The 26,348-nt window shown below is 43.4% G+C and overlaps 2 protein-coding genes across 2 annotated transcripts in view; both read right to left on the minus strand.

Moving 5' to 3' along the window:
- LOC119453130 (prominin-like protein) overlaps positions 1-22,993 on the minus strand; it is a 61,659-nt gene extending 38,666 nt beyond the window's left edge. The window contains 6 exon segments of the mRNA XM_049667564.1: positions 806-888; positions 890-1,015; positions 2,256-2,320; positions 3,320-3,475; positions 4,753-4,938; positions 21,914-22,993. Of these exon segments, the coding sequence (XP_049523521.1) occupies positions 806-888; positions 890-1,015; positions 2,256-2,320; positions 3,320-3,475; positions 4,753-4,852 (530 nt within the window). The 5' untranslated portion in view covers positions 4,853-4,938; positions 21,914-22,993.
- Positions 22,994-23,779: 786 nt separating this feature from the next.
- The window catches only part of LOC119453131 (vacuolar protein sorting-associated protein 18 homolog), a 45,159-nt gene continuing 42,590 nt past the window's right edge, over positions 23,780-26,348 (minus strand). Inside the window, 1 exon segment of the mRNA XM_037715134.2 lies at positions 23,780-23,961. Coding sequence (XP_037571062.1) covers positions 23,898-23,961 — 64 coding nt within the window. The 3' untranslated portion in view covers positions 23,780-23,897.

Below are 26,348 nucleotides of genomic sequence, written 5' to 3' on the forward strand. Positions count from 1 at the left end.
GTTACATTTCACCAGACAAAAGGAACCATCAGTAATCTACTAACTGGCTTGATGCTCCCAAAACAAAGGAGTGCAAAGATGACCGCAACATGGTGTGACATATGTGTGACACATGTGTGACATTCTTTGCAATGCAACGTGAATGGTAACAGTAGCCAATGATAGAAAGGCAAGATATTCGACACGGACAATAAGTACATCGATTAGATTATAAATACAGGAGACACGCACATGCACAGACAAATAGATATAGATAGATAGAAAGATAGATAGATAGATAGATAGATAGATAGATAGATAGATAGATAGATAGATAGATGCTAATGTCCCAGATCAAAAACACAAGGGTTATATGCAGGACATCATAGCGGTGGGCTCAAGATTATTTTGAGCAACTCGTACACCAGAATGTACACCAGAAGCCCACTACACAAGGTTTCCTTTCTTTTTTGCATTCTCCTCCCATTGAAATACAGCAACCACAGTAGGGAACTTAACCCAGAACCTAGTGCTCTGCAACAGAAGGCCACAACCCCCGAGCCAACGTGACAGGTGATGCACGAAAACGGATGAGGGGGGACAAAAAGAAAATTACAAAACATGGCCAGCATATGCTTCGCAATTCTTTCATCATTCATCATTTACATAGATTCATCATTTACACAGCGCAAAGACTAACAGAGACACACAGACGAGAGGACGACCACGCACTTCATCTTTTGCACTGTAGACGTTATCGGCGTGTCGTACCGATGCGCCAAATTTGCCATTCTTTAAACTTCAACAAAATCCCCGAGTGACTCACAGCAGTACGACGGCGAGAATGAAGAGGAGCACGCCCCGCCAGCCGCGCTTGGTCGCGTCTCCTTTCTCCTCCGGCACGTTCTCAGGCACCACCGCACCTCTTGCAGCAGCAGCGGCAGCACAGAACCAGCACACCGACAAACGGCACGACCAGCGCCAGGAACATTCCCACGGCCAGCAGGATGAGCAGGCCCTTGAAGATGCTGGGAAACTGCAAACGAACAGCATAACGCTCCGTCTATTTCCTTACGGAGTTTCAAGGAGTGCCCGACAAGACATCTTGGACAAATTTTTAACAGCGAAGCTGTTTAAGCCATCCGTAATTTGTGGTTTGCATCAAGAAACTATCAAGAAATAAAAGAAAATAAGCTTTTTTGCCGAGGCTGGATTCGAACCCGCGTACCCCCGGTACCAAGGCGAGCGTCGTAACCACTAGGCTATACAGCCACGCTTGCAGAACGTGCATTTATGCGAACCACATGATTGCGTTCGAGTGTCGTCTTCGTCCACAGCTGGTGCGTTCGCACGCTTGTGCTCTGCGAGGTGAAGAGGCTTTGCGCACTATGAGAGCAAGAGAGAGAGAGAGAGACGCATTCACGGAGCGGGTCTGCTGGAACGCGTTGTCGGCATGGCAACGCGGTGTCGGTGTTGCAAGCTGCTCTTTGCAATGCACAGTGACGACCGTAAGTCCGAGACGCAAGAAGAAATTATCATCATCATGAGTAATAAGATTAAAAGTTTGCGCGCACTTCTGGAAAATGCTGGGCTACGATCGCCCAGCTTCGCTGTTTCAAGCGCTGCGCGGCCGAGTGCAAAGTTGAGCGTTTTTTCTTTATTGTCTTTTGCTTCAAATGAAGGTCCTTGACCTCGAAATCTTAGAAGATCCTGACAAGCCTCAGAGTGCCCTAAATAACTTACTATAATAGCTTCTCTATGAACCAGTTTTCGTTTTGTCTCTCACGAGGCGTATGTGTTGTGTTATCGCAAAGCAGAAGGTGCAGAAGGTTATCGCAAAGCAGAAGCAAAATATTGTGACGTTTTTGTACTCGCTTCGACTTGCTCAGTGGTCTCCTATGCTGCTACTCATAGCATGGGCCTCTGTAGCGTCGTTTATTTATTTGTATGGTCCTCATTTTAAAACTTAGGACTTTTTTCTAAGAAAGAAGTTATAGCACTTCTCTACCACTCTACTGTCACCAATGGCACATTACCACAATGGGTGCTTAACGGTTGAAGCAAACTATAACTAACATTGTAAGCAAACTATAGCAACAGCTCAAGCAACTGTAACTTAAGCACACTATAACTAAAATTGTAAGCAGACTACAACTAAGCGGGCCCACGATTTTACTAGTGGCAAGAAAGACATCATAATTACTTCGTCTTCTATTTGACACATTTGTGCTAATAAGAACCTCTCGCATATGCTAACAAAACGAAGTTTTGCTCACCTCTTTCCATCGTGTCAAGACAACGGAAATGGGATCCTTAAACAGCCGGTCATCCTCGAGAAGTTCTGAAAGCCAGAAGCAGTCACAGGGTCAATTTATACCTTGTGCTTGGGAAAATAAGCCCCACTACTAATGCGCAAAGGTGGTTTCAAATTAAACTAGTAGGCACATAAAAAACATCTGCCAGTGCCGGATGCCACGATTCTACCACTTCCTGCAGGATCACTCCACAAAGCTGATCTAATATGAGGGTGAAAAACATGCAATTTGCAAAGCAATAAAAATTCTTAATTAACTTTTGAGTTATTCACTTTAAGGCCCATATTTCAAAATGTGCAACTGAAGCAAATCAACACTGAAGGCTCGTCCATTTTAGCAGGCTATTGTGAGACTTAACACACTGGTTTCAAGATCCCTTGTTAACCAAATGTGTAAATGAATAATACAATAGCGTTCACTGTATTAGTTCCCCAAACCATTTCCTTAGGCAGTGTGCAACAAATCTACAGGAAACGCAACAGCACCTTTTCCAAATTCGCCAGAGCGCTTATTTGCACAGCACATTAACGCGAGCACAAACGAATGTCGGTGACGGCGATTTTCAGTGGACATTGGTATGAATGTGGGTGGCTGTAGGTGAGCGCGAGTAGGTACGAGAGTATGAGTGTGAGTGGGTGATGGTGAGTGTGAATGTGAATGACAATGAATGCTAGTGAGTGTTGGTAATCAGCATGACTAGGAAAGGGAGGTAGTGCTGAGTGAGCACACGGTCCTGCGAAAAATATAGGGAAGTGGGTACGAGTGAAGGTACCGCTTATTCTGCCGACCCTATGGCTATCAACAACTACTTCGCTCGACTGCGTAAAAAAAACGTTACAACAGGATTTGCGTTACGTTTTCTGCCCTTAAATCACCATTCTGAAGCACAAAACTTCAGCGTACGAAAAAATTACGACATCCGAATTGCGGGGTTAAGGAACAGGCCAAGTTGCTGCAGGCTTTATGCGAGCATACTGCAGTCACTTCCTCGGCCCTATCACGGGATCCAAGAGAAAAGTGCTCACCTTTTGGAATTCCAGGCTTAGCAACGACCGATGCAAAGTGCGTCACAAGGCTGTACAGGTGGTCCATTCCACTCGCTTCCGGCACTCGAAGTGACTGAAAGTCATAGGAGCTTGGGTCCACCGAAGTGAAGTTGATGTTCACTGGGCTGAGGCAGCCTGGGGTGGCAGTCACAGAAAAAACAACTAGCAGAGACAGTTCCAGGCCTGCCTACATCAAAATATTGAAGATACTACTGTCGAAGCCAAAAAAAAAAAAAATACTAAAAACTGATTTAGTATTACTCAACATGCGACAATTAAAAAAGTTTGGAGAGCTTGTTTGGTACGGACGGTGCAACAAGTACTCTGTGCTACAGTTGCAGCTACAGTGATCTGTGCCGTAGACAACAGAAATATTCCCGCTCATCCATGCAATATTCATATGATGCTGGCAGAAATTCCTATTGCTATTACAGATTGTTTTGTGGGGGGCTGTGGCCGACGGTGGTGCAGGAAGATCCGTATAATCAAGCGGGTCAGAAAAACCCAGCTGCACCGTGTATACTAGTTGTATTCCTTTAGAAACAGTTTAGCCCTAAACTGGATACAAACGAGAAGTCATAAAATCATTGGTGTCGTTACGACAACCGTACACAAGCTAACATAATTGAGCAAATACAATAAACTCTTAAAAGTTGTCAGATGTCTAGTTCAAACGGCACTCACAGAGCCCTGTACACAGGAGGTCAGTTCATACCTGTCTAGAATACTTTTGTACATTAACAGAATGCTACAGTGATAACCAAATGTATTTGGAAAGCTCAAAAACTCCCAGAAAGCTCACATATGCAGAAACATGTCCGAAAGCTCACCAACAGCCCGAGTACTGTGCTTGGAGTTGAGTGCATTTTGTGGGCCACGCAATCACAAGTTGCATGGTTCCAAGGCCACAAAAGCAATTTTTGTATTGCATAATGAACATTTTTTTCAGAAGGTGTTAAGCCTTTGCCAGAAGAAATGAGGCAACCAGAAGCGAGAGTGCAGCAAAAGTCCTGACTGTGTCAAGACTGATCCATGCACACTGGCATGCAATTAATCATTACACTGCTCCGGAGTGGTAAGCCAGACGATCTAGCGATAAAGCCGACATCTTTCACCTTTCCCACGTGTTTATTTTTTAAACTTTGCACGTAAGACAGGTCTCTTCTACAACCAATACTGCCGCATACTTGCTCTAACTTGCTGTACTCTGTAGCACTGTGCTGTTACTCTTAACCAGTGGCACAAACTGCGCACTGCGCACAATTGCTATTAGCTATAGTTTTTAATTCCACAAAATGTCACAGACAGTAATAGGCGACCAGGTGTCTGTTGGTGCACCTATCTGCTCTTAGCTACACAAACGTGTACTGGATATAATGAGATTACATTGCCGTCTGCCAAAACGAACCCACCATTATCGGAATCGGTTTGCGATGTGGCAATGGGCAGCGCCGCCGCCGCCAAGGCGATGGCAAAGAAGGCCATCGTTGGCCGCATTTTGGCAACTAGCATGACGACGCAGTCATTCAGGCCTAGGCGCAGTAAATGTGGCGGACTCTTCTGCCACTGTGTGCCCACTTGGGAACAGAGGGGGAGTCCTGCGAAAGCATGGAAGAACATTTAATGTTAACATGAAACACATGAATGCACCTTATCTCATTGGCGGCTTGGCCCCCAAGATCTAGGTTGGTAAAATGTTCAGATTCGTTTCGCTTGATTTTACTCCTTTCTTATCACCCACTGCTCAAGATCTTATCACCCACTGCTCAAGACCAGCCAATCCCGGCGATAACGCTGGTAGAGTTCCGCTCAGACCACCGATGAAGTGTTAACAGAAATGGCATCAGAATAAAAGTGTTACGTTATGCTGACCCTACAGTCTAAATGTGCCCACGACATCACAGATCAGCCCATAACAACATACGCATCGACCGCAACGTCGCCATTTGTCGCACATCCCTCCACCTGTCATGCCAGGCTCAAGCAGACACATTATTCTGCTCTCTTGAGCCAGTTGAAAGCATGCTACTTATCGGGGAATTTTCAACTGAAGCAATCAAAATGCTGCACACAAGATCATGTATACTCACACAACAATGCAAATGCGAAAGAGTAGCTTTATATGGCCAGGAAATGGTCCCACGTACGGAATAACTAGCTTTCCGCAATGCAAGTTTTTTTCCATGGTGCACTATCAGAAAACATCTGTCTCTATTGTCAACACGCAGTGAGAGAGCCATACAGCTAATCTCATTCACTTTACAGCAAGACAGGAGATACCGACAGAGATATCCATAAGACTACAGTGGATCTATCTGGTTCGAGGAGAACAAGATTGCACAGTACTGCCTGTATTCCAACCATTTCGGCCAGTGCCTTGCAAAAACTACCGTATGATGACGCATTCTTGCTGAAACCAATGCAGCTAACAAATTGTACGCTGCACACGGCAACCGCCTAAAGACGCACATTACCATCCGCATTGCAAGTATGGCTTGGGACCCCAGCCAGCTGTACCTTATCGATAATGTGGAGAAACTACAACACCTGGCTCTAAACTTCCTTTTTAATTTATTTTTCTATGTATGACAGGACTCCTTTCACTGTCGAGTTGCTTAGCATGGCGTAGTCTTGGAACTTTGTAGGCAAAGAAAAATGGCCAGATTAATGTTTTTGTATAAACTACTACTCTTTCAAATCTGAATGCCAACCTGTATAGTTGCATCTCCCCCTGAAAGAGCATCTACCTGTACTAATAATTCTCATGTTTTTACGCTCTACTTATCAAGAACTGATTTCGTTTAAGTATTCCTGTTTTGTAAGCATGATTGCAGACTGCAACAATGCTATTCAACAAGTGTTTTGGGTGCAGATTCTGTTGATGGATATGGAAGCGAGTTAGAATTGCTGTTTGTTCAATTTGTTTGTGAAGGCTGCTAATAGCTGCTCTTGATAATGTGCAGCGTTCTGCTGTGCATTTGTATCTCACACTCTGTGTAACAGCCTAAAAAGACGTACTGAAAGTAAGTAAGTAAATATGCTAAAGTAGAGTAGGCAACAGAAATGCAACAATGTCCCCCTTCTGTTTTTCCTCCAACCAACGTAGCTTGTAAGCACTTGCGTCAGCCTCCTTTTCGTTGTTTTTGTGGTTGGAACAGTGCCTGTTTTCTCTTCTTCCAGTTGACCCACGAACGGTAAGGACAACCAAACAACAGGATGGAAACAATACAGGCACATAAAGGTGCTGCGTCACTGTCGCCTTTCTATTGTCACGTGCAATTACAAAATGTCAAATTCAAGCCACCTAGGCAGATGTACTCTTGCACAACTTGGCCCGCCTTACAAACGGGACGCTCCCGTCTCCTTATGAGAGTTGGCCTCTTTTACGGTGGCGCGTCTAGCTGGGTATATGACAACAGAACACAACGTAACAGAATATGACAACAAAGCGAACAAGCTAAGAACTACGCAACAAGCGATGGAACGAAAAATGGTAGACGTAACAATCAGAGACAGGAGCAAAGTGAGTGGATTAGAAGAGCAAACATGCGTAGCCGATATTCTTGTTGACATAAAGGGGGCGAAATGGAGCTGGGCTGGCCATGTAATGCACAGGGCAAGTTATCAGTGGTCCATCAGAGTTATACATTGAGTGCCACGACAAGGGAAGAAAAGCCAAGGACAGCGAGTAACTAGGTGGTGCGACGAAATTCGGAAATTTGCAGGCATGAGAAAGCGTCAGCTAGCACAGGACAGGGGCGATTGTAGATCGCTGGGAGAGGCTTCGTACTGCAGTGAACATGAAATAGCCCGATAATGACCGACTACAGATACCGCAAAACACTCCTCGAATTCATACTGTGTAGCAAGGCTACCTCGAAAGTGCACAAATCAGATAAGTGACAGATACGTGTGCAGCCTGTAAAGATAGAAAAAATTTTATCTGATGTCCCAAAGTTGATCTGGACATTTTTAGCATCATCGAGCTTTTATTGAGCGACCAAATCTAAGTAACTAGGGTGTTTTTTAACCTGCTTCCGTTATAATGCGAATGGGAATCAAATGTGTGACCTCATATTGAAGCCCCACGGCTACCGATTCACTGCAGCGGATCACAGATTATGGTGCCTTCCCTCATATCTCCCATTGTTCGAAGCTCCCCCGCATTCCCAGACAGTTGCCATGCACGGGTCGGGAAAATGGCAGATACGTAGGTTTGTCCTTTTTTTTTTAATTATCATTATACATTAACCTGATCAGCTGCTCATGCCTACAGTGCCCTGTACATAATGTATGACAGAGGAAAACGTGCTGCTTCTTTTCGGATAGAGCCAGAAACTCACAATTCCAGCTTGCATAACATTGTCAATAATGGTGCGGAGTCAAATAATACAATACTATTGTGTGATGTCACATGGTCAACTAAGATAGTGGAAAAGGTAGTACTATAACAATGCTCCATGGAACAGGAATGTTTTCCTATCAAGAATTCTCACATTCTAATGATCCACATACTAAGTGTCCATTAAACGTCTGCCATTCCCCCATTAGCATGCAAGCGTAGAAGCTTGGGTGAGTTGGCAGCAGTTGGCTTCAGTTGTGTTTGCAGTGCCTACAGACTTGAGAGAAAACGAGAGACAGGCAGAGAGAGTGGATTTCTTAATATTCCATTTCGTTTTAGCATTTGTACTAAAGCATTTCTTTACTTACATTAATTTTCCATACAGTCTGAATTTCAGGAAATACTTAATGGCACATTTTCTTTTACTTCTTATGTATCAATTGACCTTGTTGAAAGGAGTCCCGATGAAAAATTTGTCTCATTTCAATTTTTTTGTTGGATAGCTGCCGACCCAGTCCTTATTTATGGTACAAAGCCCCAATTCCTCGACAGCGTAGCAAATAATTAACCCCTTGACCGTTTTGGACAAGTACAGCTTGTCTTTGCTGAACTGTCCCAAAACCGTTTTGGACGAGCGTAGCTCCTCTGCTCGAGATATCTCTTTTTGAGCGTTTTGAACAAGACACGCTCGTTCGCGGGCTAGTTGGTGTGTTGCTTCGCAGACGGCAGCACTGGGCAAGTAATTTCCTTTTTTTTTTTTTCCAACCACCATTTCACACTTCTTTGGGGGGCCAACTTGTGTTTCAAAATATTGCTTCCGGTGGAGGTGACGTATGTGTTGCTGGTCCGTCGTCGTGGAAAGGAAGCCTTTCGCTGTCGTGCAGCTCTTTGGACGATAACGATTCAAACACCGAAGTTTACTTTGTTTCTGGAAGCAAAAGCGATAGCAATGACTTCGAAATTAGCAGTTCATCAGAAGAACAGTGCGGGGTCTGTTTCGGTGCCAGCGCGATCGCTCGCTGCTGCCGTGTGTGTGTGTGTGTGTGTGTGTGTGTGTGTGTGTGTGTGTGTGTGTGATGAAGAAGACTGCTCTGAAGGCACTATTGCGAGTGCACGTCATTGGCGGCGCATCGACATGAATGACATCCCCACGAAGCCTTCTCGGTTTCCACTTCTGGGCGTCGCCAGTGGCGTTCAATATAACATTGCCTGACGACTTGATAAAACTTTCCGAACTGCGCTCTTGCTCTTTTTTTTTATTGTTGATTACCAGCAGATAGCCAACCTCCTTATCATGAGCAATAATAAACTTTGTTATACTTATTTGACTTAGTATGTCCTTTAAGTTCTTTTTCAACATCAAAAACTTGCTTTTTAGAAGAAAAATATTCAATATCAAATTTTTTTTTAAATAAGCAGTTTGGGCATAGAAATTGTCGAAAAAATAAAACGGTTAAGGGGTTATCTCTCAATTTGACTGGTTCGAAATGCGCGTCAAGTGCAGTACGGCTTTGACATGAGGAAGACAATTATTACTGTCATCGGAAGTAGATGTGGCAGTTTCGTGGTAACACACTACTGATGCACACACACACACACACACACTAAATAACCTAAATCAACCTTTTCATAAGTTAACCTTTTCAATGTCAAAGTTTTTTCGGAAGTGACGCATCTCCAGCGCAGGGTTTTCTTTTTTTTCTCGGATATTGTAGAACACTACAGTTTATTTTTGGTTATGCAGAAGAGTGAAAATGATACAGATAATGGCCAATACTCTCTTGGTATGGTCCTCACGTTCGTATCCGACGTCGGTGACACGACCAGACAGATATGTGAAAACTGTACAGGTAACGTCAGTGACACTGAAAGGGTTGAAAAACACGCAGCATGTTTCATAGCCCCCAGTTTTTAGCTTCAGGTCATTAAGCTCAATAAATGAAAGAATCATTAGGCTGCTGTGACAGAAATACAGTACTACAAAGAAGAACGCCAAGCTGCTCACCTTGCAGACTAAAGCTGACTCAAGACCAACAATACTTCCCAGCTGACATCAAATGCGACATCCTAACACATGCTTCGTGGCTGCGGTACGCACAAGAATCAAAGAATGATTGCGGATTCAAAAAAAAAGTGCTTGCACAGAATGCACCAGCAAGCAGCGCAGCTCAGAGAATTCCAACAGCCCACGAAGGCTCTATCGAAGAGAAGCAGCGATGGCGTGGCTTATCATCAAGCCTCTTGACGCTGATATCGTGACTGTCCCGAAGGTAATACATCTACTGCGCTGCTATTCCGGCACAATGCACGAAGAACACGAAGAAAGCAGTGAAATGGGAACGAGCTAGATTAGAGCCCTGTCCGTTGCACCAAAGGTCACGGGCGAGGAAGATAACGCCGTTTGCTGCCGGCGTTACCGTGCACCTACCTCTCCGGCCCATGCGAACATGAGAGATAGGACGAGTGCCAGTCCACGGCATAAAACCGCATTTCCGCTAATGTTGATAGAACGTTTATCCAAAAACTTCAGAGACCCAAAGGAGTACATGTGGAACGTGCAAATGTTATCGAGCTCTCTCTCTCCCTCTCCCATCCCCCTCACAAGAATGCAGATTATTAAGCATTTAAGAGGAGGCTTTGGCTCGGGGCCAACTCCGATTTCCCTATTCAAATACACATGAAAAGCAGGAATGCTATTATCATACAACCGTTGAATTCATCTAAATGCTATTTGATGCATTTAATAGAGAAAATATAAACACTGTGGGAATCTTAATTTTTGATTTAGGACCCTCGTACTTTTTACAAAATTTGAAAAAAAATTTGTAAGTTTCAAGAAACTGAAACCTGGAGAAGAAAACTACATTTTCATTCATTTTATGTCGCTTCGAAACCTCCAGTGAAATTAAGAAAATTTGCAACTCTGCACCAAAAAAAAAAAAAAAAGTATCGCAGTTAAGCGACCGAACATGACATACGAGTTTACAGCTTACGTGACACTAGGGACACTACAGGAAAATGTTAAAGGGGCCCTGAAACACTTCTTTTAACTAATCGTAGAATGACCTCACCATGAAAGGATGTCGTCTCATGAATCTCATGCCGGAAAATATTTTCGAATCCTCGAAGTACAAGTGGAGTTATCGCACTAATACGTGTCTTCCTCTCTCTCTTTCGTCTGCACTAGCGCGCGCTGGAAGCTGCGCAGGGGGGGAAAGCCAAGGGGGCAATGTCTTGCCCAATGTTTAATGTCTTGGAAGCGAAAGGGCTCGTTGTGGCACCATGTGGCGGCCGTGCTAGACTACACAATACAGCAAGCTGCTGCTATCTCGGGAGGCCATACACAGCTGACTCGGCTACATGCAGCTGCCGTGCATAGACTGGCAGTGCAAATATGAAATGGTATTTCTTGTCTTTTTGAAATCATATACACGGACATATACACGTTTCCTTTATTGAACTCAGAATTAGCAATTGAATCATGTATTACTGAGAATGTTCTCGCAATCACGAAATCAGCCAATAGCTGTTGGTGGGTACAGCTGCTTGCGACGACGCTGCTTGAAGACACTGCCAAAGTGAGAGCGAGTGATTTTGTCACAGTTTTTGACACAAGAGATAAATTCCCCGCTGCATGCGATGCAATAATATTTGGCTCACATGCTCACGGGAGCCTCTTGTACTGAACGGCAGCGTTTTCTCACTATGTCCGAAAAGTGTTTCAGGGCCCCTTTAAGTCGAGCTACATCGATGCATTACTCATCTAGAAGTGCGATAACGGTTTCTGTGTGCCAGTATATATCCCTTTGCTGTGCAGAAAATTGCCGCAGGAGGTTCCACTGCTGCTTCTCAATTTGAAGAGCCTACACAAAAACAGACAAGTTGATGTAATCTCCACGTGACACCCCTCTTTGTCACACTCGGTCAATAAGCCAGTGCTGACTGTCGCACAAGAGGTACCATAGCCCACAACAGGTAGCACCCCCCCCCCCCCTCCAGATTTTTTTATTTTCACATTTACAAAAGCTGTTCTCACTACAAATGACGAATTCGTTATTACATAAGCCTAATCTTTCAATCTAACTACTCTTCATATTTTCCTTATGTCGCTTTGAAATTTTATAAAGATTTTTCGCAAAAGTCCTACTCGCAGATTTGTGGTATATTTCAGAGAAGTGTACGATATATACATCACCTTAATCGACATTATGATGCTGCACTACGAGTTGTAAACTTGATGCATCAGTTCTTTTCTTAATTTTACCATTATTAGCAATATCCTTTAAGAAAATTTCGCTATATCCAGAAGGCTGCTCGATAGGATTGGTATAATCGAACAAACCTCCTCAAGTTCAGTGCAGTCGATACTGAGGAAAACAATTTCTCAGTTTCTGACGACAAGGTATCGCTCAATGTAAACCTTCCTTAAAAAACTACAATGGCATGAAATGCAACCATCGCAAGCAAAATTATTACCATGCAACCAGGCTAAGGGGAATGTTTGCATACCTAGCCAACAGCAAGATAGGCAGACAGGACTGCGACTGCAATGTACACGTGCCAAAACAGTTAATAATAACCTGCCAGGATGTTATGCAGACGAACATGCACTCGTGTGTACACGCAAGATACTTGCACCTATTAGCACATTGATGTTGCAGGGTCTTAGAAGTCGTCAGCACAGCTATGTTTGCCTGTTCAGCATTTCCTGTTCCCTGTCCTTGAGCTATACATCCCTTGACTGCGATGTTACGAGGCGCTCTGGAATTAAAGCTGTTCTTTTTTTTTTTTTTCTATGTAGTCACCAGCATATATAACCCAAAGACACTTTAAGGGACACTTAGGATCACTAAGTCAGTTTACACTGATAAATGGTTCTTTCAAAACTACATTTTCATTCATTTTATGCAACCATAAGGTTACATGTACGCTTCGTTATGAGTCCAAGAAGCAGACAAGCAGTAAAGCTACGGTGCTCAGTTCAGAGCTTCACTGTGCCTTGCCCTTGGTGCTCTATCATCACCCTGTTTTTCACAACCGGTTCATTTAATTATTTATTAATGGTATCTTACTAGCACCCTGTATGTGGCATTGAGTAGGGGGGAACATAACATGGAAGATGACAAGAAACTGTGACGAGAATAAAACATCAAAAACATACAGTAAGCAGGATTGCATTAAAGAGTGAGAAATAGAGCACTACATCCGTAATACACTTTACGAAGGCAACAACCACAAAAAAGTTGGGGACAAAACGTGACAGACCCAAATGAAATAATCAATTAACACAAACTAACGATACGTGGGACTGTATATATCAAGAAGATTAAGAAGCATCATATTCACTAAAATATCACAATCCATAATGAATATGATAACCAGGAATATGATACCAAACTGAAATGGCACAAGCGAGCAAGTAAGTGACTGTGCCAGGTGTTTTTTTTGAACAATTCAGACCAAAATATCCTATCTCGGTGCGAGATTTGAGCACACACAAAGCAGCAGCAAGTGGAACATCTTTCTTCGAAGTTATCAGAATAAAAACGTGGTTTACTGCACAAATCTTGGCTCGAAAACCCGAACACCAACCCGTTAAGAGGAAGCTTTACCTGAGGAGCTACTATCCAAATCCACGCGAATTAATAAATCATTTTGATGAGGTTCGTTGCATTTAAAAGACAAAGTAAATGTTTACCAACTATTAGACACAGACACTTTATTTAGGCCATCATTTTTTTTTTTATTCAAGAAATGTTGATGAAAATTGCAAAATTTTGCAAGCTCTGCAAAAGAATGAATATCACTAATTTGCAACATGCACGTACTGAAGCATCTAAAGCAGACAATATGCATTACATGTTGCTTTGAAATATACCATTATGTATAAATATCTTTGAAACACTCATATATACTGAAACAATTTTGTGTAGCCGTAAACTGGACCACTATCTCGTACGCGTTCGAAAAGCAGACGTCCAGTTTCATCTCACGCGATTTCCCAGGCCGCGCCGATATCACAGTCTAAGCCAATCTAGGCCAATCGCGTGAGGTGAAACCGAACGTCAGCTTTTCGAACGCGTACAAGATAACGGCTGCGATATCAAAAGTTGTCCAGTTGAGGGGCTCTAACTGATGCAGTTTACAGAACTCTGATAGAGTTACGGGTTTGCAAACTTTGTGCTTCAAATCATTTTCTACTTGCCAAATTATGCCAATTCATTTAACAAATAAGAAAACAAGCCTTAAATTTAAATTTTTCTTCCAACAATCAGTGGCATTTAGCTTTATCTCTTAAATATCATCAAACTCCATCAAGCGCTTGCCTAATTAGAGAATTTTTTCACTTCACATGTATTTGAATGTGGAAATTAAGTTGGGGCCAAAGTAAAGGTTTTCCTTTAGCCATACCAAAAGCTTCTAGCAGGATTTCCTGATTCCCCTTATTGCTTCTCAATAATGTCATCACCCATACTCTAACGAACCTGTAATCTCAAATATACTGACAATCTACATTGCACGATCCTGCCGCCTAATACACAACATTTCTGTGAAGATAAAACAGACGCAAAAAATATATGAATATGGCAAACCATTGTGTCATTTAAACGGACTAAGATAGGAAAATTGGGGATGCTCCAAGCATTCATTGTGAAAACAGCTCAAGAAAACCTGAATAAAGAGCAAGACACAGCCTGTGCCATTTAAATAACAGGCGGAAACTTTAGGGAGACTTCGACTGTTTATTTCGAAACAGCTCAACAAAACAATGTCCACAGAGAAAGAAAGCCAGCTGCTCGATTTAAATCACCGACAAGGAGGTAAACCTTGGAAAGACTCTTTTTATTTCGAGATATGTGAAAACACACTAGCATACACAATGAACAGCTAAAAGAACACCGACGCAGCACCAACCAGCTCCTTCTAAGGAAAAACACCCACTTCTCAGCCTGTTCACAACTTCAACAGGTATTTTACAAGACCATACGATTCCTAATGCAAGAAAAACAACGCCAGTACATTGAGTTAGGATGTTTGTCCTCTTAACCCCTGAATGACTCTACTTTCTTGTTTTTTTTTTCTAGAAAAACAGTACCAAAATGACTCTGTTTCTTTTATGACATGAAATGCTTCAAAAACAAATTTAAAACACAAAGATCTTTGAAAGCCTTGCATGACAAAGAATAATCGTTTAATTACTACTATGAACTACCCACTTTGCACCTTGGAAATCTATGGAAAAAGCTGTCTACTGTACCTCCACTGAAGCTGCTCAAACTACTGTAGTCTAGCCGCGGTTCGATAGTGTTCAAAACGTGGCACTTTGAACTGCTATTTCTCATACCGCCTTCACAAGGTCCTAGTTTCCTTGTGAATGTCCCCGCAGCTGTCCCATTTAGGGTAGCAAACACCACTAACGATGCGCGTTCACTTTGGAGAGGACCCTAGATAAAAAATTTCAAGGTAGCGCCATGCTTTCATCCTGGCCGCTGTCTTCGACGTCTTCGTGCTCTCCCGCCATTCCCCGTGCGTGATTGGCTAACTGCAGTCACGTGGCATTTTCACGTCACCACACTGATAACTGCTGTGTAGACAAGTACCACTCAGTTGGGTCATGAATTATCCACCGCATTAAGAGCTTATTACAGTCCACAAAACGATGATCACGACGGAGCAAGCATGTAGCATTACGAGAATAAAAAGCCCTGTTATAAATGAGCTTGGTTGAAATCGGCAACAAAATTACGCACCCCTGCCACACAAACACACAAATAAATGGCATTACGTTTTAAAAAGGGAACTAAATTTATTTGAGATGTAGTAGTAAATTACATTTCTACAATGCCAAAAATGCCACTCTTACTGTGAGAAGATGCTTAGTAAGTCGGAAAAGGCGCGAAAATGGGAGACAGCCGGCAATGCCTCTTTTGAGTTTTCACACTGTGGCATCGTGAATTTTGAGAGAACCTGCCAAGGCCTAGGTAAATTTTTACCGATAAATATGGACTACACTGTATTCCCAAAGAGCCAAACCTTGAACTTAGCAAGTTTCAAGGACCCTTTTACCGAGCAACAACGATTGCAAATGCAAGAAATTACTTTGAAACTGGCGATGTCACTGACGTACCAATGCTGAGGCTTGAGTGCAAAATTTAAAAAACTGCAACATTGGCCTTTGCTTTTCTTCTAATAGCCAACTATTACAGCAAATCAAATGAAAATAGACTTGTGAACAAATAATTTATCAATCTAAATGGATTTAGTGCTTCGCTGTAGTGTTCATTTGACCCCCCCCCCCCCCCCTCACTAAATAAAGTTACTAGATGCCATTGTATCAAGGGCTAATACCCACGCCACGTGGGTAAAGTTGTAATGTTACATAATGTCATCAAATAAAATTATCTAGCAGGCAAAAGTTCATGAAAGGCCACTAAAACATAATTAGGCCTATTTTATGTAGCATTATTTGACGTTATCTCAGAAATGTAATTTTGATTTGCAGTTAAAACTCCGTAGGAAAGAAACTGCACATTTGACAACCAAATGAGTAGTGAGAACACACTGTGTGTGCGGCAGCATGCAAATGGCATTAAACTTTAAGACATTAACGCACTTAATGTCAATTTTTGTGCCAGTGTGACGAAGGTATAAATGTCAATATTTGATCTCATCGAAAGGACTGTACCATTTTTTTCAAGGACCTCCTATTTTGCAGTGCAACAGAAAGCCTAACATTCTAAGTGACTAAACGTAAAGTGTTTTTTCTGGAAAGAGAGTAGAAAATTTTCAAGCAGAACATTTCAATCTGCGCAGACAACAAAACTGTATACGAACACCAACAACACTAATTACTTGACGCAATGGCAATGACCCAAGAAACTGGAAGCGTGAGGGGTTTTCCGCAGGACTGATTACTTTGTGTTAAACACTGAAATTATGATCCTAATACCCACCCCGAGCACATAATTGGTTGCACAAGTTATTACTTGTATTTTTTTTGTTTTTTTTTTCTTAGTCACCTATAGTCTCGAGTATTTTCGACTGGCGCAGTCTGCGTATTTCAGTTGACGTTGAAAATCCCAAGATATTTCGGCAGTGGTTTAGCAGGCACATCGTGATAAGGAATGCCTACAGCAGTGTTGTGAAGACACCAGCACGCGTTAAAAGAGCAGTGCATTTTCCACATCATGAAAAAGACGTCCGACTCCCACACCACTCCTACAATGCTACTCGTACTGTTGAGCGTCACCACGTCACGAGTGCACACTTGAGGACCCACTGATGCACCACTCGAGCTTGTATACACAAAGGCAGCGCCACTTATCAACAGGCGCTAACTGGAAATAATAAAGAAACTACTCTCCAACGCAAAGATAGCAGAAGCACATGAAAAAGTAATTTTAAGCGATGCATAAATGTACCTAAGCAAAACAACTCTCTCTGCACAGGTTCTTTTAGGTCACGTGATGGTACACAGTTTGGATCTTATGCTGCATCACCATATCAAGCGACACCGCATGTCATTTCTGCACAACTTTCAAAGCCGAACTAAAGATACATTTCCTCTGTTTATGGAATAAAAGCTTGCTCGTTTCCATCAATGTGACACAAAATCTTCCTTTTCCCCCCACAATCCAAAGACACATTATGAGCAATAGAAAATCCCTTTGCACAACCCTGACAGTGCCTAAAATTTTGTGAAGATTCTCAAATTTTGTGAAGACCAGCAAATCTAAGGGTTTGGTTATACACCAAAAAATGTTTTTGCTGTAATCCAAATGTCATATTCAAATTTTGCTCAATGTAACGCTGGTTTTTGCTTCACAGGTGAAGTAGCGTACCGCTGAAGAACCAGTGCCAAATGTGATAACTTATCGCTACAATGTGTACGGTTCCTACCTGTACACACATTTGCATTAACTGAAACCTATAAATATATACTTTGTTGTACAATGCAGCTTTGCCATGCATAACGAATATGCAGGCTGACATGAAGCATGCACTAATGAGTTCCGGCAAAGGCAATCGACTGTAAATGGTATTACACTGAAAGCCGTTAAGCTCTGTACATGTGTTGCTAATTTATTGACATTAAAATTAAAAAGAATGTCAATTATTTGCTTTCTGGTCGTGTGGCAGGAATAAGTCCCCCATTTCCCTTACCCTCATTATGAAAGTGTTAAGAGCTGACCAGGCATTATAGTTAAATAAACAAACAGGTTCCGATGATCACTTAAGTCAGCAACGGCAGATGTATTGTAAGCCTATTTCCCAGACACTGCTATTATGGTGGCCACCATACTGCTACCACGCTTGTAGTTTTAAAGCTATAAAGAGCTCACTTCTGTTCCCAGATCTCATTTGAAGTGCGCTATCATGATTTCCTGAAGGCAGTTTACCATTCTTACGACAGCTTTTCTTGCTTCGATTAAAAAAACTGTCAAGCTATAAATAAATGTGTTCCCATGAAGTTCTGAATGTGATCAAGTATTTTTCATCATGTACAGTAAGAACCGGATTTATTTATTTTTTATTTATCAATACTGTAAGCCTTGAAAGGCTCATACAGGAGTGGACATAGTGACAAGGGGGTTGCAAATCTGTTGGGTTGAATAAAGCTCGCACAAAAACAAAAGAACAATATGTTCACTATGCCAAATGTACTATGCTACTATGAACATGAGAATCAATGAAACCAATTAATAAGTGGGAGCAATTTGTGCTGAGTAAAATTGGATGCTCAGAATTGGCAGCTCTTCACTATTAATATTAATATTTGGCTATGAAATAATTAACTAGCTGTAAACTAAACGTACTGAAAGCTTTTGCACAAGATGTGTTTACAAACACCTAGGATTTTCTTTCCTCCATGTCTGCAAAGCCCTATGCTAACAATTTTTTTCTTTGTCTGAATCTAGAAACACACACCAGCTGGCTAGCTTATACATTGCTTAACAGTGGCAGAAGCAAAAGAAGTTAATCTCGTTTGATCCCACAATATTAACTGAACATCTGTCTCCATTTCTGCCATACAAAATTCACAGCTGCATTAAAATCCGCCTTGCTTTATTGCTTAACGGAAGTTTCCTTCATACATCTCCGATTTTTTTTCACATGTTACAGCATTGCTACAACCGATGTCTACATATTTTGACACATGTTTTATGCTGACGAAGGTCTCGCAGCTGGTACGCGTTTATCAGCAACTGTATTATACGCTACTTCAAATATATCGCATATCTTTTAACGAAATACTTTTGTCGGATAAGTGATAGGAAAATAACCTTCTGCATGACCTTCTTGCCTCAAAGGTGCCTTGAAGTAACACATTATGCACAGTAGGCATGCTCAATTGTGAGAACTTTGCAGTCCTATCAATTCAAAACACCTGCAAAAACCACTATGCTCCTGAACCGACGTTCCATACAGACATGTCTCCTGCCCTTTGCAATTCGGAATACACAATTCCGCTGGAAATAAATTCAAAACTGTCTGGTTAACGTTTCGAAACTACACAATGGATTACCAAGAACGCCGTAGCGGAAGGTCGAAGGAATAATCTAGGTCGCTTCGGTGCTTTAATTTTCTCCCATGTTAAGGAAGACGGACACCATTATAGCTTGGGGCCCCAACTTCAATTTTCCTATTCAAATACATGTGAAATGCAGAAACAGAACTTGCTAGACAAACGCAAATTTGATTTGAATTAAATTTCTTGCATTTAATGTAGAGTAAGCTGAGGTCGACCAAATGCTGCAAGCACAATTTTGATTTAGGACCTCACAGTTCTTTACAGAAATTGCCGAAAATGTTATAAAAATGCACGAAAAACCAATATTGGACTTTGGTAAATGACCTTTTGGAGCATCTCAATTGGACAAATTTGATATAAGAGTGTCTTGTTACATTTAACGAGGGTGTTGCAAATGTTCTCACAAATTAATGGTACGCTTCAGACCAGGTGTGTAATACAATTTTGATCGTTTTAGATGTCTCAATGGGTGCAGTCTGTAGAATTGCAACATTTTTTTTTTTTTTTACACTTCCGAGTTACGAAGCTGCAAGGTTGACGTTTTCAATCTGGAATACGCGATTCGGCTGAAAACAAGGCGGCACGGCTCGCCACGAAAGGAGGAAGGAAGCGATAAGTCATTACCGTGGAACAATAGAAAAGGTAGAAGCAAGAAAGACAGGAAGCACTTCCATTTCCTAGACAAAAATGACGCCCGCGCGAGCGCGTCCCAACGTGTACACACCCCACTCCCCAACAAAGGATGTGTCGCTGCGTAGCAACGCGCTTTTTTTTTTTTTTTTTTTTTCAATTCCGTACGCGCTGGCATTTTCGAAAAAGGTCAGCAGAAAAAGGCAGAACGTGGGTCATCGCGCAGGCATTTTTGCAAACCCAGCGGGGTTGACTCACTGCAGACACGCTTATCACGTAGGCGAAGCGCGTTGTCACGAAGGCGATGTTGCTCTATTGCAATGCACTGGGCGTAAAGGCAAGATTAAGCAAACATCTCAGAGCGGATGGGAGGGGGTCTTCTGAAGGTCTTCTCTTCTATGTCAAGGCAGAAATGGAGGAAACATTTCTCAATCGACACACAGAGGTGCACAGGAATAATAGCCAAGCAGTAATTGCTATTTCCCAATGCATTTTAATATCGATGTTAAGCTTCAACATTCCCGATTTAAGAAGGCTGTGGTGACGTTTTCATTCTGTCCAATTTTGAAATATGTCGCATCATTTACTGTTTTTTAAAGCGAGCAACAGCAGAGAAAATAAATTGTTTCTCCAAACACCGCAGTTGAAAATATGCTGCATAATCTACGGAGTAGCGTATGAGAGCGCATACTTATCTCGGCAAGTCAAGAAACACAATCCTACTAATTACGTCTGCTCGGAAGCGATTATGCTAGCTAGGACAAAATTTTCATCTGCCGTTGTTTTGGGCGCCTCCCGAAATTCTCGTTCGACTGCATCTCGTGTTCAAATAGTCGAAGTTATTTGAACAGCTCTTGATAACTATAGTTTCGAAAGCAAACAGCAAAACACTGCCAACGTCAGAGTCCGTTCGATGGCCAAACCACGTGGAACACTCTAGTCAAAAACAGCTGACTGTTAGAAACTGATAGAGCGTTGCGAGTTCACTTTCTGACAAACACGCAACCCACCGGTTGGCTAGCGGTAATAAAATCTTCCAAAGGAACCATACGCGGCAGGCTGTACACAGAAGCTCAATATCACCTACCTAGCTCACACAATTGCAGTTTTCAATTCGACAAAAACCGTCGAAACTCAAGATTAGAAAACACGTTGTTGTAGCGCACGGATGCAGTACTACCGAAGCCTCACCAAAAACCTGCTTTCATAACGCTAAACTTTCGGTAGAAAAAAAAGGTGCGAGCTCACCTACGAGCTTTATAAAGTGCAAAAACAATCAAATGCGAAGTCACGTGCTCGCAGGTGAACGCGATGCGAGAACATTATGCTAACACCAGCAACAAACACTCCGCGAGATATTTTTTTGTAAAACAAAAAGGTGACGCATCCTACCGTTTGAGCAAATAAAATCCTAGCCGAGTGTCCGGTGATGTCCGTCGCCGTGCGAGTTGTGCACGGAGCTGCGTGTATCGTGTCGGATCCGGCGCAACACCCACCTCGGAGACGCGTTATCAGCAGGAGCGTCACTCAACTAAACACGTCATATCCACAAGAGCACAGCCGTCCCCCTCGCCCGCAAAACACTTTATCCGGGAAGAACCGCTCCTACTCGTTGCGATGGAAACGGTCGTCGTCGCCGCTAATACAACAAAACTGTTGCTACCGGCAAAGAAACGCCGATAAGATAAGCTTCACCCCGAGACAGTCCATTGGCAGACGCCGCGTCGAGCCCATATTCTAACCCGCCCGTTCCCAAAAACTCGCTAACGTACGACCGCGTTCGAAGAAACGCGAGAAGAAGGGGAGAGAATCTCCGGTCAGCTGTCAAGAGGAGCTCGTTGCGTTCGCTACCTTACCACCCCAAGCGCCGATGACCTCAACCTAGCCGCTACACCCGCGGCGCTCTTATTTTTTCTTTCTTTCACCTTGGCAGAAGCACACGCAAGCAGCCAGTATAGTGGGTTAACAAAAACAAAAAAAGTCGGCGCCTCCGCTTGCACGCCTGTGTGTTTACATGCTCAAACGCACGCCCGGAAAAAAAAAAAAGAAAAAAAAGTAAGCAACTCACCGCTTTGTTTGCAATGCAGTCTCCAAGAAAGAAGACTCCGAGACGGCGGTGACGTGATGGTCCGTTACATGCTTGTCTTACACGAGTCCGTCTTGCGTAGTGCTTGCTTTTTTTTCTTAATTCCTCTTAGCGCGCACAATCCGTGAAACCCGCAGAGCCGGAGACAGGAGGGTCTTCTTTCCAACGGAGACAGAAGAGACGCAAGACAGAAAAAAATAACAACACAAAGCACTGAATCTGGTCGACCACACTACCGGAGCTTCTACAGCTAACGCTGGAAGCCTGTTTCTTCCTTCCCTGGCACTTCTTTCTTGTTTTTCTTTCTTTCCGGACCCGTAACAGGAAGTAAACTGCCGACGACGTCGGCTAAAGTTTCGGGAGGGAAGCAATTTAGGAGCGGCCGCCTTTTTTTCGGCCTCGCCAACGGATGCTGCGCCGAGCTAGACGATCTGGGGGGTTTCTTCTTCGCCAGAGGCGATCGCAATCAAAAAACGCCGCCTCGGCATCGACGTTGATGACGCGGCGATGCGTGGTCGTAATGCCCGCAGGATTTGGACGAGAGCCACGGAGGGAACCCCCTTCTTATCGATGACATCGCTCCTCCTTCTTCGTCGGCTATTAAAAGGCGCGTATGCGATCGAGGAGGCTGGGTTGGTTTTTAGATGAGGCTGCGACGTAGAGCAAGATTCGACGCGTGCAACTACTACGCTATGATGTAGCAACCACCACCATCACCTTCACTGTCACCGTCCTGCATGGCACATCAAACCCTCGTCGGGCACGGAGCGAACGAAGACACACCACCGCAACGTAGCCTGTAGGTTGTTGGTAGTAGCAGTAGTAGTGTCGAGTTGTTCCGGACGGCTTCGAATTCGTTTGACGCTACGAAAAACGCCTCGTTGTCATCTGAAGCCGGACGAGAGGCGACGCGTTTGTAAGCCACGAAAGCGGAGTCTGCAAAAGCGCGGAGTCCGCTGACCCGCCGCGAGCCAGGCGCGTCGTCAACGAGGAAAACATCGTCGCAGGAGCGGCAGGAACGGCGTAGACGGCGCGGCCATCTTTGATGAGCCTTTGCGGAATGTTGTTGCCAGCAGGCACAAAACGAGGCGGTGTGCGCGGTCATTACGGATGCGTCGTCGTCGTTCGTGGTTGGCAATTATTTGGCGACGTTGTCGAGTCTTTCTTTTTGCGCTCTGCGGTTTCCAACTTGGCAACCGCGTTGCACTTCTTTAAAAGAGCGGCCTTGTAAAGTGCGAAACGCTATGTTTATGAATGAGCGCACACGAGAAGCCTAGTTGCTGGGGAGACGCAACTTCCTACAGAAATTTCTTCTCGAGGCTGAGCGTGCCTGCCACGGCACAGAACACCTCACGGTCGGGGAGATAAAGCTGTTTGCGCTGTTCCGAAATCCTAAAGCACGTTTGCCATGTTTTTTTTTTTTTTTTTTTTCATTCATTCGCGATTGCTTTTCTCGTGGAATGTTTACTGCACTATTCGTATGTACACTCTCTGCCAGGAATGTATGTAGTCATATGACTCTATAGGTTTAGCGATTCTTTTCACTAGATTCTATTCTTTCTTATCATCCACTGTTCACGGCCGCGGCCGATCCCGCCGATAACGTGGCTTCGGGACGCAGCTCGGGCGACTACATTTTGTCCAATCCCGCATATCTAAAACTCTAAAATAGCATCAATAAACATCAGTAGACAAAGCAGAGCTGTTCCCGATTCTGAAGCGTAACGGCCTATTTTAACACGTGAGTGATAAGCATTCAAGGAAGGCTCCTCCAGTCACGTACACTCGTGCACTTACCAAGGTTTGTGACACCGTAGCATGAAATGGAAGTCAAGATATGTGCACAATATATATATACGCGTTTTATTATAATCGTTTACGTAGTTTACGTTTTGCTTTTATATACAGTAAATCAACTATGTGGTCTCTTGGTTCTGTTGTGGTGTAACCGGAACATATCCAACCGTCACCGCCAGTCACTCATCACTTGCTCGTATTCTTCAGGATCGATGAAAGGCTCGTCCACGGACCTTTAAAATAAAAGTATACACGTCACGTGACCACGCAACAAAATGCAAGTTACGACATTGTGCGTATAATGCTCGACAATGTGTTCTGTGTTCAAACAGGGACACATATGGCGTACGCTGCACTGACCGTTGGCGGCAGTGCAGCGATTACGTGGGACATCTTTTTTAATGCGATACCGGGGGGGGGGGGGGGGGGGGATGCTTTAATTACATTGTTACCCACGCGAGGGGCAAGGTTAACGAGCCATAGCAGCGCGGCATACCACCGTACCCGTAGCGAGTCAAAGCCGATTTGCCGCGTCAGTTTCGGTTTCGCCGCAATGCGTCGAGTTGACACCGGGCCAAACGCGTTGGAAACGCATTTTGAAAAGTTGCTTCTGGCACACATCCGAGTTTCAACGCCGCGGGTAGTTCTCGTTTATTTATTAAAACACAGATGAGAAAGCGACACAAGAGCGCGAAGCAAAGGTGGAGGAATATATCCTCTCAGGATAAGCGATGGCAATATCGGCCGGTATTTTGTAGCGATGCCTTTCCGGTAATAATGGCTTTTCGCGCTTAGCGCGCTTTGTCAGTGGTCAGAGCGACGGTCCGCTCGCGTTAGTCAACGGGATCAGCCGGCCGTGAGCGGTGGATAAGACTAGTATACAATAAGTCATAAGGCATTGCTACAAAATACCGGCCATAATTAAGAGCTTCTCGATGCCTATAGTGGCCGCGCATTTAATTGCCGTATGACACCCACGGCGCGATAAGCGCGGTTGTTCAGATGCACTTGTCTCACGCGACTTTATTAAAGCGTTGGTGCCTTGTCAGTACCTATACTGCCATAATGATCAGGACCGGATTACTTTTTAAGAATATGTACCGGGTGTTTCAGCGAACACTTTCAAAAATGTTTGAAGGTTGCCTGTGGCAGATAGCACAATTAGATCTAGTTCATGAGCTGGTCTACTCGAAGAGGCGGACATCACTTGCACAAAAAATTGAAATGCATAATCGACTAATTAACAAAAATTCGCTAATTCGTAATTGCGTACTTTTGTGATTCAATGCGTAAAACGAGGTTTTTTAAGAAAGTAATTGCATTTCTCTGCAAAGTTCTGGAATTAATCCAAAATGGTGTCATTCTGACAATTCATTCCAAGTGGCTTCGCCTTACGAACTCCACGGCTCCAATTTGTAAATTGCAATATGGGTCATAAGGTAATTGGTTAAAAGCTTAATTAGTTAATTTTTGTTAATTAGTCGATCATGCGTTTCTATTTTTTTTTTTGTCATGAACTAGAATTGTGCTGTCTGCCACAGGCAACCTTTAAAATTTTTTAAAGTGTTCGCTGAAACACCCTGTATATAGTACTTTATAAGAGTCGTCCATTAAAATATAGAATGCCACGCACTAGTTCTTCGTACTTATACAAATGCTATGCATAGATCTACACCCTTTGTTAAAAGTATACGGGCTACTGCAGGCCTTCACCATTTATGTCGTTCGGCTGTGCGCTGCTGTTCTCGTAGCACTCCTAACACTCCATACCTCTGGATGGTGAGTATGGGAGCTCTTTTCATTCCACAGGGTGTTGGAACATAACAATTACTGCAGGAACTCCCTGAAAACAGCCTGCAGTTCACCTGAAGGTCGGAGTTAACGTAGCCCGTATTACTTTTGACAAAGATTGTGCGCACTATCAACATGCATTAAACGATATATACGTATATAACCATGTTTATTAAACGAAAAAGATGTCGTCCACTTGACTGTAGCACAAAGGAAACCCGTATTAACATGTACCTTTTTCACCCGTACCCATTTAACATGTACTCATTTCACCCGTACCAATTTAACATGTACCCATTTAACATGTACCGATTTCACCCGTACCCGTTTCATCCGGATCATGGATACGAGCAAAGCAGTTACGGGTAAAATGGGTATTTTACCCGTAACTGCTTTACTCGTATCCATTTCAACCGTACCCATTTTAAACCCGTACTTTCTGAGAAGCACGTATGGGTTTCCTTGGGACTTTCGTGCAACAGTCGGGCACTGGATGACAATTTTCCATTTCATGAACTTTCCTCCATCTTGCGGGCTTCCTCGGAATTGATTTGCCAACCATGTTTATTATTTCGGGATGAAGGCCACACGCTAATTTCAACACCAAAAGTTTAAGGGAGTATCATATGCCTGGAATCCTGGACCAACATCATCAGCCTATTTTTATGCCCACTGCAGGAGGAACGCGCCTCTCACCCATCGCTTACTAATTACCCCTGTCTTGCACCAGCCGACCCCATCCCATGCCCGCAAATTTCATAATTTCATCGCACTCTGCTTTCCTCGACTGTGTGTCTACCTTCCATAGTGGAGGCGTGGAGTACATAGG

Source organism: Dermacentor silvarum, chromosome 5 (genome assembly GCF_013339745.2).
Source record: "Dermacentor silvarum isolate Dsil-2018 chromosome 5, BIME_Dsil_1.4, whole genome shotgun sequence".
Taxonomy (NCBI): domain Eukaryota; kingdom Metazoa; phylum Arthropoda; class Arachnida; order Ixodida; family Ixodidae; genus Dermacentor; species Dermacentor silvarum.